Source organism: Rhamphochromis sp. 'chilingali' (genome assembly GCF_963969265.1).
Source record: "Rhamphochromis sp. 'chilingali' genome assembly, chromosome: 7".
In the NCBI taxonomy this organism is placed as follows: domain Eukaryota; kingdom Metazoa; phylum Chordata; class Actinopteri; order Cichliformes; family Cichlidae; genus Rhamphochromis; species Rhamphochromis sp. 'chilingali'.
Window position 1 is genome coordinate 13,890,874 of NC_137934.1, and position 12,757 is coordinate 13,903,630.

Consider the following 12,757-nt stretch of genomic DNA (forward strand, 5'->3'; position numbering starts at 1 on the left):
GTACGATGACAATAAAAGGCTATTCTAATCTAGTCTTCTGTTCTAAAACACCAGACACTATTTAACCTGATGAGTTATTCAGTTTTCATGAGATCATCCTGTCATGAAAATGTTTGGGGTTTAATAATAATTTCACTTGGTAAATTAAATTAAAAACATGCTATGTTATGTTAAGTATTAACGAGTTGCCAAAAGCTCAGAACTCTCTGCCTCTGATATGACTTGGTTCTTCTATTTTCTTTAGACAAGGACAGAAAGCATCAGTGTTTGAGCTCTGGCGCTCATCCCAGGACCTCAGAGCGGGTTCAGCTAGACAACATGAATGCTCTTCAATCTGTTGCCCCCATGTGGTGGCTATCGGTAGAGCACTTTCTATTTTCCATCCGCCTTTCTGCCTCAGTCTCACACACACAGACACATGCCAGAGCAGCATGCAACTTGATCTTCTGCACAGTCGTCTATCTTCTCGTTGCCAGGACTTGTGTGTGTTTAGGCATGTGTGTCTGGTGCTTTACTTCATGTGCTGGAGAACTTGAGAAGCACTAGTTGGGGTGTGAGCATGCACAGATCACACCGATTGCTAAGAATAAGTGTCTAGTGTTATGCAATTGAAGTAGCCTGTGCCCTTCACCATGTTATGAGAGGAGAGTCGTGAGATCCTGGTGAGAAGCAGATGTGCCAATGATCCATGCAGATGTTTGCTTGAAACTACATTTATCAAATGCAGCTTATAGAAAAAACCCTGAGCTTATATCTGTCTGACTATCATCAATGTAGTATTCTCCTTAATCTACCTATCAACACCTTAACAATGTGTTAAACCCTGTTATTACTGCACGAGGTATTTTACACGAAATGTGCCTAAATTGGTCTACTTTACACTAAATCCTTTAATTTAGGGATTTAAAGAAAATTGAGGCATGTTTGTGTGTTACAAATAGACGCGCAAAGCTCTGTTTTGTTAAGTAGATCCTGTCATCTAATTTTGTTGCCGGGTCACTCTTGGAGCACATGTGAGCCCATGAGACACCAGGTGAGAGAATCACTCGGGCTGCCAGGGATGAGTCTCTCTGTGTTAAGCACAGCCACATGACCACATGGTAGGAACAGAAGGTGGTGTCTGAGTGCTGTCTGAGACTTTATTAGAAGCTTCTGTGTGTCGGTGCCAAGAAGTCCAAGAATATCCTGTTTGCTAATATGCTTGCTTGGATCTCCATCCGTGTACCTGGCAGTCCATGTGCATATGTGTGTTACTTTGTTCAGTGTTCTCTTATTTTCCTATCCCCCTTTATTTTTATGCAATTATCTGTCTGAGTGCGCTGTTGATCAGAAATAAGGTCTAACATTAAGTAATGCAAATCTGTTGATTAAAAAAAGAGAATAATATGCAATGTTTTGTATACAGAAAAAAAGGTTAGTTGAAGGTTAGATGAAGTAAAAATGTGCAGACTATATTATATGGTGCACAAATGCTGTGTAAGATCCATGTGGGATTCAAAGTAGTTAGGTGTCCATTAAGGTCTCTTTTTATTGCAAAGCTTTCAAAAAAGGTCATTTGCACAAAGTTAGCATATGTACCATTTGGAATTGCGTGCTATTTTTGAGAGTCATGCAGCAGGTACTTTTAAAATCTAGATCTACCAATATCTTGCTAAAAGACTGAGGCTAGAGTTATATCTTCATTGCAGAAAATCCAGCTTCATCCCTAGTTAGTCTGAGTGACTATAGCCAATCTATGATGCTACTGTTGTAGTGAATGTATTTATTTTTTGTGTCTATTTCACATTTAATGTTAAACTAATGTGCTTTACCAGATGCCAAGTGAACTATTCACTAAAGGAAAAAAGAAGGAAAAAGGTTGGCCAGGTTGCCCAGTGAATGCTCTACTTTGCAAACCGCTAACTCATAGATTTTTTGTCAAACTACGTTGTCATCATTGAGCAATTTTTGCAACTATCATGAAGAAATTAGCTTGATATGACAAATAGTATAATTAAGAGGAAAACAGTGTTAAAAGTCAACAAGAACATGTTTTATAGGAGCAAGTAAGCTGACTAAGGATAATAACAAAACAAGAGCATAATTTCAGATTGGTTCATAAAACCATTGACAGGAACACAGCAAAGACAATGAGCAACCAAAGAAAAACACTTTTTCTAGTTACATTTGAAGAGTATTCTGTGATTTGTATGTCCATGTTTGGATGCCTTCGTCCTTTTTGTGATTTATCTGATTTTATCTGTAAAAAATAATCAAGTTCCTGTTTTGCTGCCATTTTTACTGATTCCAAAAATATCATAAACCTCAGCCATATGTAATTTACCTTGAAATTTACTAAAAGAAAACAAACATTAGGACATGTGCTATGTGGAGCTTCAGGGTTTTTTTTTTTAAATGTGTGAATATTTCAATATATGATCACTAAGGTGGACTCCATCTTTTGAGCCTCTGCCATTTGAAGCATCAGTATTAGATCTTTGTTACCACCATATTGACTGCTAGCAGTGACCAGAGTGTTAAGTTATTGGCTAACATTAACTTAACTGACTGCAAGCACTGAACTTATGATCTTGTTCCGTTTGATACGGTGGCTTCAAAGATGGGGACCAGGTCTGTTCACAGCCAGTAGCTGTCTTGAAGTCAACTTTGGTGCATTAAGACAGCAACGAAACAGGAATAAGATGCAATTACATGCACTTTGTTTGTCATAACGCAGCCGTTAACTGTGACAAATGAGTAGCAATCCCATTCCTGTTACCGTCTACAGTACAAAGAGATTAACCTTGGGTGGTAACAATAAAGGTCAAGGAGAATTGCTTTGTCAGTCTAGTTACACATGTCCGCCAAGGCCTAGTATATTGTTGCGAAGTTTGAAGACGATCCATAAAAAACTGTGGGCAAGTTTTCACATTTTGTTTGACCTGGACCTTTAACTCCACCCAATTGTCACCTAAATTAAATCAGCTAGAACTGTTATTGGGATCTTCCATCACACAACATATGAAAATTATATCCTAAAAATTGTGGACACTAGACTGCTAACAAACAACTTGAACTGATTAGATACTCCCTTCCTTCAAAGGGGGAAATAAATCACAATAATTGCTTACATTCATCTAGATTTGTAGATTTGATAGATAAATTCCTCCACCAATAGTAACATAGTTGCAGGATAGCAGTATAAAATGGCTCAGACACTCTGCAACTTCACATTTACACAGGAGTTCAATTCAATTTCATTTATATATAACCACAACAACAGTTGCCTCAGGGCACTTTATATTGTAAGTTTGAACTACTCTTTTTCCAGGGTGGAATGATTACACAGCATACTTTTGTAATGACTTTAAAAAACATAAGAATAAGGTGCACAAGTTTGAAGTTAATTTGGATGTTCTCTAATCCACATGGCGTCAAAGGTATGCGTACAAACTGAGTGTCATTTTGTAGTTAAATAACCATCCTGCAGCAACTATATCACTATTTGTGGAGGAATTTCTGCTTCTGTTGATTTCTACTGTGGGCACAAACCTGGTCCCCCTTTTCAAACCAGCCACTTCAAATGTAACAAGATCGCAAGTTCATTGCACAGAGTTGCAAATAAATTTGGTTGTGCCATATTGTCCAACCATTGTTTTCCCTAGTGTGACTCTAACATAATGTGTGCGAGCATTGTGACTGGTACGTCACTACCACATGGGCGGAAAGTGCTCCTAGGTTTCTCAGTCAGTTTCGCCGCTCTGCCATCATGATCAAAAGACCAAGATGGCAACCAGGAAAATGCTGCGATAAAAGCTTCACAATAGGACCTTACCAATTGGATGATGTCGGGTTGGTTATGGCCATCTTTTACATATAGTCTACCTCTGGGAACCAGTCTCAAGAGGCCAGTAGAGGTTTGTAACACTTCCATGTTACTTTCATTTTCAGCCCCAGCGTTTGCCATTAACTGCTTGCATTCAGTTTTACATCTGCATCTGTTCTGTCAGACACACATGGGATGTATGAATATGTCATCCAGGTTAGAGTGATTCATTTTTAGCTTCAGCCTTTAGATTAATAAGTTGTTAGTCAATATATCAATATATAATATTTTTGGAGGAAGTAGGAATCACGGTGGCTTTTAAATGTAGGAAAGGTATGTTATTACATTGAGCTCTGAAAGAAAAAGGAAAAACAATAAAAATAAAAAATACTTTGGCACAATCTTGTCATTCAAATTTGATGAAGAGAAAATTTATATATGTGAGCCATATAGATAATATTTCACATAAAACAATGTGTTAATTGGAATGATTACTTAAGAGTTACACAAGTTACAGTTAATAAAGCATTAGGAAAACTGTGGTGAGAGCCAGTGTCAGTCCTCTGGTCTAATGGAAAGGATAGGACAGCATAAGGCAGACATCAACACATTCAAAAAGAGACATAGTGACTAAGCAAAATGACTAAATGTCTGTTTTCCAGCCTCAACTAAACGAACAGTCTGGAAAAACTTGAGTCTGAGTTCATACAAAACAGTTCCAATAACAGGGGTAAAAGTACAAACGCCTCAAAGAAATAAACATTTTGGGCAGCTTGTAGCAAATATGTCAACTGTGCTGAGACCATTGAAATAATATTTTTATTCAGTATATAATCTGGAATATGCAAAGACAGTTGTTATTATCAAGAGGTTTTATTGTTTGTGCACACTGGACTATTGGCTCCAATTTGCAGCAACAATGAATTAAATGTGAGGTGGGAGGAAAGTCACTCATAATGAGGAAACCAGTGAGAGGGTTTTTTTTCGTATCTCAGCAGAACTCCTCAGCATTTAAAGATCATTGTTTAGGTTTTATGGTCCACAACTTCTACTAATTTGCTTTATTGTCTACAGCCACTGTTTCCAGTAACAGTAACAGTGTTTTTACCTGACGCCCGTCGCACCAAACAGACAAAAGTTACCGGCTCCTGAACATTAACTGAAGCTGAGCAGCTGCATGGCTACATAGTAGTGGATATACATCTGTCACTTGGACACCACTTCTGGTCTGTGTCCACCTAAACACAAAAGATCAGTGCAGGTTTCTTGGGAATTGGGTTCAAAATCCAGTTGTTGGGGGGTTTTTTGCTTTGTTTTGTTTTTTTCAAGGGAGTATGGGGCTGTAATACATAATGTGTGACAGATAAATCACAATAAAGCAGTTAATAGATTACTCTTCCAGCAGCACAGAGAGCATCAGCTAAAATATAGTTTATAGTTTTTGATCAATTCTCTGTTCTTTATAGATTTCTGTCACCTGTTCCTCTGCTGTTGTCTCTGGTTGGGGTAGGGGAGGCTCTGTTGATGACTTTTGTGTGAAGGATGAGTCAAATAACATGTCAAGTCTTCCCTTTTATGTGAGTGTGCACAGTACCTGAAGATGAAAGCCTGTTGTTATGAAGAAAGTTGATAACCACCATCTGGACATCTCTTATCTCTGTCTGGAGTTTGAGGTGTTGCTATAACAGCTAAGCCATTTATATCTACTAAAAATATGGAGGCTCTAAAAGTAGCCCAAATTTACTGCAAGTTTTATGTAATAAAAGAACATTAACTGGAACTTGAAAGCATCATTAGCTGTCATCTATGAATCATCTATGTAAAACAAAGATAATCCAGACGTTTGTGAGTTATGTCTTTCTGAATTTAGACAGGTTCATTCAATTTGTCACATGTTAAACTGGGTTGTTTTGTCTTAGTTTTGTTTACTGAGTGACCTATAACAGGATTTTTAGCATTTTGGCATTTCAGTGAAAACTTAAGTACACCATTTGTGCCTTTAATTAATTAAGAGGGTATAACACAGCGCTGCAATCTTCTCTGCAGATGAATATCCCAGTAAATTGTCCCATGCAGTGCTCAGAGAAACTTAAAAAAAAAACATCTTAGATTCTACTTGTCTTAGTCAGCATTTTAGATGTTGAATTTCATGAGTACAACTAGAAAGACTGAACAAGGATGGCTTTTTTGGAAGGCCTGCCAGTAGAAAATTTCTTGTCTCTAAAATAAAAACATGGCAGCATGGCTTAGATTCACAAAATTGCATCTGGACAAACCACAAAACTTCTGGAACAGTGTCTTTTGAATAGATAAGACCAAAGTGGAGATATTTGGCCAAAATGCACAAACCGCGTTGCAGTCATTGAGTCGAGCATTCTACTCTAGGGGGAAATGTCAGGCCATCTTTCCGAGAACTAAAGCTTGGTCCAAACTGGGTCATTCAACAGAACAATGAACCCAAGCACAACAGCAAAGTCCAGACCTCAACCCACCTGAAGATCTGCAGTTGCATCTTAAAAGAGCTGTGCATAAATGAATGCCCAACACCCTCTGTGGACTGAAGTAATGCCGTAAAAAACAGTGGGCCAAAATCCAATGTGAGAGACAAAAAACAATTTTTTTCACGTTGTTGCTGCTAAAGGTGCTTCTGCAAGCTTTTGAATCAAGGTTTTCACAGGACTGTACCCTGACTCTGACCCCTTGCTAGAAAACGTGATCCCACTGTAGGTGCAAAAGAATTGCAGGATGTTTTTTAATAAATCACATGGAGTGAGTGCCTAAACATAGTCGTAAAAAATAGCATCCAATAAACATTCTGTTGGTCCCATTTCCTAGGTCCCATCAAACCATTCAGTATGAGCTCCTTGGAGACACATGAGGACCCTCTCCAAACTCTGCATATCTATAATCCCTCAATGGCCTTTTAATTTCTTAAATTGCATACAGTTTAAGAAACTGCATACAGTCCTTTGCATTAATTGTAGAACCACATAGCTTTGTGGAAACCTTTGCATGTCATTATGTGTAGCGAGGATCCAACTGTTAAAAAGAACTCTGTTGTTAGAATTTAAATGTGGGAGTTTTCTCCATGAAATGTAAGGGGTGTGTCAAGGAAGGTGTTTATGATTTATATGCGAGTCGGCTAACAGGCTGCACTGCAACCAATTAAATCCAGGTGCCAATTCCTGGAATGCATTGATGGTATGGATGCCCACCAACGAATGAGAGAAACATTTGGCCCTTTACTCCCCTAAACCTCCTTATTCAGCTGCAGTATTTAGAGAAGTTATGGCCACCACGGGCCGCATTCTTCTTTTGTCTTACTGTTTGTTTATAAATGAATATGACACAGATATTCACTGTAAAAGAATGTGGGGAAGCAAAATAAAGGGTGCAAGAATGAAAAGTACAATAATTTACATCGTAGACATATGGGATCAATTGGATCTGCTTTGACCTGTTTTTTTGGTCAAAAACAGAGGAGAAGAAATATTTACGTCAAGTGTTATGTAAGTCTGTTCTGGCTGTTTTTATCTTCTTGGTCAAATTTTCCAAAGCCTGATTCACAGCTCGAGGAGAACAGCTGAATTTATTCTTTTTCATGACCAGTGTCTGCGTTACGGGTCTGCCAGAGATTGTTTTCACATTTTTCCAGACCTAGCTTCTCCTGCCCTTTGAAAATTTCCACGCACAACCTACTAAAATTAAAGTTTGTTTTTTCCAGTGTGAACAAATGCAATGACATGGTTTGACTGTAATAGTGACAGGTAACAATAAAAAGGGAAAACTACTTTTATTTTCGTCGTACATGGTGCAATATTTCTGTTACTTGATGCACCTGCTCTTGGTTAGTTTACAAAACTTTTTGGATGATGCTCTTTCAGAAATTCATTTTGATGACATCTTCAATTTATCTGATGCCTGGACTCCAGTTATTTGAAGAAGCCTCCTATCAACCCCCCCTCGTCCCCTCGTCTCCTCTCCTCCCCTTCCTATTCCCTCTCTGTGTCTCTCCATCTACCCCTCTCTCTCCTCCCCCTCTCTCCTTCTTTCTCTCTGTGTTTTTCTCCAGAGACTTCCAGTTTTTGAACACCAAACTCTTCTTACCTACTGGCCCTCCACCCCACACGCACACTGAGAGAGAAGCACAGGTAAGCTTGCGACTGAGGGCATGGATTTGTGATTTCCTGTTTGAGTATTCTTCCATATTTCTGGGATTACCAAGTGTTACTACAAGGCTTTAGGGCACTGGCTGGTGCTGCAGCAGAGAAGGAAAAAAATACATGTGCACTAACAATTAATGAGTAGAAGTAGGAGTTTGATCATTTGCATTTGGGTGTGTGAGCCTTAGTTTGTTACTTGTTTACATATGTCTGCAATGCATTTTAAAGACTGTGTGACAGACTTTGGTGACTTTAGACTTTGGAAAATAATCTTCTGCTCTTGGATCCAGTGTCTGCATTTTTCATGGGTCTGGATTCAATTATTCTGGTTTTCCTTTGTCTGCAGACTTGAGTATGAAAAGCCATGATTCTGAACGAATATAGATTTTTGTTTTTATATGTGTTAGAGTCATTAATTATGTAGCCAGAAAGCATGTATTTTTAAATGTTGAAAACGTAAAGCGTGCCTTCGAAGCATTTACATCGGCTTTTGTGTATTCTTGGAACATCCACATTATGTTGCTGCTTCAATTCATGTTTTAAAAAACCTCTATCATGCAGTTTGGCTTGTGCTGCAGCTATAATGATGTGATTCAAACAGATTATTAAAATAATCTAGGGCTCAGTGCTCTCCAAATTAGTAATGTCTTCCTTGACTGATCATATAATATGCTTTAATACACTGGGGAGTGGGTGTGGCATTCTCTTGGGTGGGTGAAGAGTTATCCTAACAAATTTTCAACTTCAAAGTTTACATTTTATTCTTACTTTTTTTTATTCCTTTTTATATATTCAGATTTTCAATAATAACATTTTGATCTTATTTCCTACCTCCCCTTTCTTTCTGTCTATTGGATCTGCAGACACCATGTTGCCTCTGCGTGTACCCATCTTGGCTGTGCTGGTCACACTGTCCCTCTGCCAGTATTATGACTATGATTACCAACCTAATCCAGTGATGGGGCCATCATCGCCCAACTGCAATCAAGAGTGCGATTGCCCATTCAATTTCCCCAGCGCCATGTATTGTGACAGCCGCAAGCTCAAATTTGTTCCCATAGTTCCAACAGGGATCAAGTACCTGTACCTCCAGAACAATCTGATTGAGGAGATCAAGGCAGGAGTGTTTGATAATGTTACTGACACACTGCGCTGGCTGATACTTGACAATAACCAGATCACTAATGCTAAAATAGCAAAGGGCACAATTGACAAACTCTCAGGCCTGGAGAAGTTGTTCATCAGCTTCAACAACCTTACAGAGCCAGCCATTCCTCCCTCAAAGTCCCTTGAGGAGCTGAGAATTATGAACAACAAGCTGTCCAAATTTCCTTCTGGACTCTTGACTGACAAGGAGAATTTGACCTCCATTCACCTTCAGCACAATGACCTGACCTCTGAAGCCATTTCAGGGGCTTTCAAAGGGCTAAAGAAGCTGCTGTCACTGGATGTAAGCCACAACAAGCTGAAGAAGCTCCCAGCTGGTGTTCCCAGTTCACTGGTAATGCTCTATGCTGACTACAATGTCATTGAAAGTATTGGAGCAGGATACCTGAACAAGCTGCCCTCACTTCAGTACTTGAGAGTCTCGCACAACAAGCTGGTGGACTCAGGGATCCCTGCTGGAGTGTTCAATGTGACATCACTGCTGGAGCTTGACCTCTCTTTCAACAAACTGCAGTCTATCCCTGAGATCAACGAGCAGTTGGAGCAACTCTACCTTCAGGCAAATGAAATCAACAGTGAGTGATCAGCATTTTAACATCACAGGATTCTAAATGTTTTGCCTTTTTTGTTAAAGTTTTTTTAGAACAGCATCAAAGTTCGAGTTCCTGTGTTCTCAATGAAATATCTAAACATGTGAAAATAATACGGCCAAGGTTAATTGGTTAGTTAGGCCAGTTTTGTGCAAATTATACACGCATGACTGGATAGCTTAAATGTGGGCGTGGCTTATCAAATGTAAAACCAGAGAGAGGTTCTAGGTTGAAGCCATTTAGTTTGTTCATGGGTATTGGCATTACCATTTTCCAAAAGCAGAGTAATTGATACAAAGTTCAGAACTTTCCAAACGATCCTTTTTAAATGTTTTCTAACCAGATGAAAGATTAACAGGCTAGCATGTCCAGTTCTCTGTGCCAGTCATGTGACACCCAACTATGCTAAACATCCATATTATTAGATCAGGAGGAAGGGAGTAATTTAAACTAACTAACCAATTTAAACTGTAAATATAAATAACTTATTTTCAGCTGAAATCTGAAAACAAAAACATTGTGTAAAACAAAATGACATTAAGTAGGATGCTGGCTACAGCATGAGTGCTTTTACATGAAAAGAAGGGTTAAACTGTGTATATTTATGTGACCTGAAATGGAGAAGAAATGGAGAAGTTTACATTGGTAACACAAGGTAATGTTTTGTTTTTATTTCACTTTATATTTAAAGCCATTGATATTTAACCTTATTATTATTATTATTATTATTATTATTATTATTATTATTATTATTATTATTATTATTATCATCATTATTATTAAAAGTGTGATTCTTAGTAGAAGCAGCAGTGTGATTGCAAATGCACAATTCCAACTCTACAGCATGTGCAAACAAGCATTGTAATGCAAATGTTCATCAAGGTTCTTTTAAACTATAGACTGCAGGCATGTAAAGGATGGACATAGCGACTATGGCATCTCTGATTAGTTATTGACAGTTCTGAAGTCTTGAAACTCTCGTTTTTAGTCATATCACTTTGGCTTTTTAAAAAATGACATAGCCAAGTTTGGGGCTAACATGCTAAGGCTAGCACTAGCTTGTTAGTGATATATTTTGGGATGCCAACTTTAACTACCTAAAAAAAAAAAGCTTAAATGTACTTAACATAAAAACTGAACAGCATTACACTGTTTTTTAAGTATCTTATAACTCAAATTAAGGGGTGGATCTGAGCGACAAAGCAAGGGCAGTTAATGCACATATCAGCAACATGTCAGTTAAAACGTCGCCATACCCCAATGCATTCTCTGCTTTATCATCCATTTTTCTCGCGATATAGCCATAATTAAGAAAAAGAAAATTCCCCCTATGATGAGGGGAAAAAGCAATTGAGGAAAATGAAGGGTCCTTTTCTCAAAGACTTCAATGCAGCTGCAACCAGAGCAGTTGAAGGAATGGTAATTTGGCACACCTCCAAGGCACTTTTGTCATTCTCTTTACCAGGTTAAGGGGTTGAAAATGTAAAAAAAATATACTAAAAAAATCCCTACTGGCAGCTATAACGATCTCCACTTTTTATCATTTGTAGAGTTTGACCTGTCAAGTTTCTGCAAGCACATGGGACCTCTGAACTATTCACGTCTGAAGCATCTGCGTCTCGATGGAAACAACGTCACTCACAGCAGCATGCCAGCTGACGCTGTCAACTGCCTGCGCCAAGCCTCAGATATCATGTTCGAATAAGGACCGGCTCTTCTCTATCATCATGACAAAGCTCAGCCCATAACCTTCTGGATTCACATGTCCTAATAATACGTCTTTCGTAGTACTGCCATGCCTTTGCATGTCCGACATAGGTACTAGATAATCTGGGAAACATTGGCCAAGCTTTAGAACAAATCTATAGCTTAGCCAATGTGTGATACAAAAGAAGGCATGCACGTGCAATCAGATCAATAAATTCAACAGGCATTAAACAAATATTCCAAATGACTCATTGTCAATATTTCTACATACCAACCAATACTAAATCACGAAGTTTCAAAAAATTGAAATGCACACAATCTAAAAATAACCGAAAACTCCATGAGATGAATAACTATTATGCTTTGGTTATAACACACACTTTAAACATTCCAAACTTGTTTTTGAGCACACTGAATAAAGACACAATATAATAATACCGAGAGTTTTCCAATGTCTTAATTCAGCCCTAGTGTTCTCTTTTTCCTTGTCTTGTATGTTTCAGTGTCTAGCATGTATAATATAATCAGGGGGATTTTATTATTAATAATAATCCATTGCTGTGCAAAGGACCAGCACATAAGGACTGCATACTTGGATTTAATGTGTAGAGTAAGAAGAAAATGGGGGTGGGTGGGTGTATAATAGCAGCTACGTTGCAGTCGTGTTTTCATCATAGCGGTTTTAGGGAATATATCAGTGTTGTGAACGTGTCTGCCTTTATATACTGCATACTTTAAACTGGTTTGAAACAAATTTTTATGAAGTCCCAATGACTGACTTTTGTTTTGGGTTTTTTTTTACTGAATAAACGATAATTGACTAAGAAATGTCTGTTTTCTCCTAATAATTAACTAGTTCTTCAAAGGATTAGAATTCTGTTCAGAATAAATTACTATTAAAGCTGATATGTTTCTCTGTTTAGTTGTACCTTGTGATGTTAGAATGATGTAATCTCGAGATTAGATTGTTTCTGTATACTAACTAAAGCCTAACTATTTGCTGTCATTCACATTACTAATTTGTATACAACATTTTCTTTACTTGCATGCACCCTTTGGTGCCACTCTTTGAATAAACTACAGCTTTTGCAGTTAAGGTGCTTTCATTACTATGTTGTTGTTGGTGTTTAATACTGATAAATGTTTCTTACCAGCATTACATCAAAATGGCACCAATTTCATGTTGATCGAATGGTGTGTCTATTTTATTAGGTTACTACATCTGTCTAGTATTTTCTTTCCTTTTTTCATGACTTCTTTTGACACCTTTGACTCAGTAACTGTTCATGGATTCACTGTAAGAAAATTAAACACAGTTGAACGAA

General features: G+C 37.9%; 1 protein-coding gene across 1 annotated transcript; it reads left to right on the top strand.

The window, feature by feature from the left end:
* The first annotated feature begins 7,816 nt into the window (after window positions 1-7,816).
* Window positions 7,817-12,757, top strand: lum (lumican). Its single transcript, XM_080887265.1, has 3 exons — window positions 7,817-7,956; window positions 8,832-9,710; window positions 11,276-12,757. The coding sequence occupies exons 2-3, from the start codon at window positions 8,837-8,839 to the stop codon at window positions 11,428-11,430; spliced, it is 1,029 nt and encodes a 342-aa protein (XP_080743391.1). The 5' UTR covers window positions 7,817-7,956; window positions 8,832-8,836; the 3' UTR covers window positions 11,431-12,757.

Excerpts from the sequence above, each read along its gene's own strand:
- lum (XM_080887265.1), top strand. The coding sequence starts at position 8,837 with ATGTTGCCTCTGCGTGTACCCATCTTGGCTGTGCTGGTCACACTGTCC. Across the intron at positions 9,711-11,275 it reads TCAGGCAAATGAAATCAACA|AGTTTGACCTGTCAAGTTTC; the intron begins GTGAGTGATCAG and ends TATCATTTGTAG.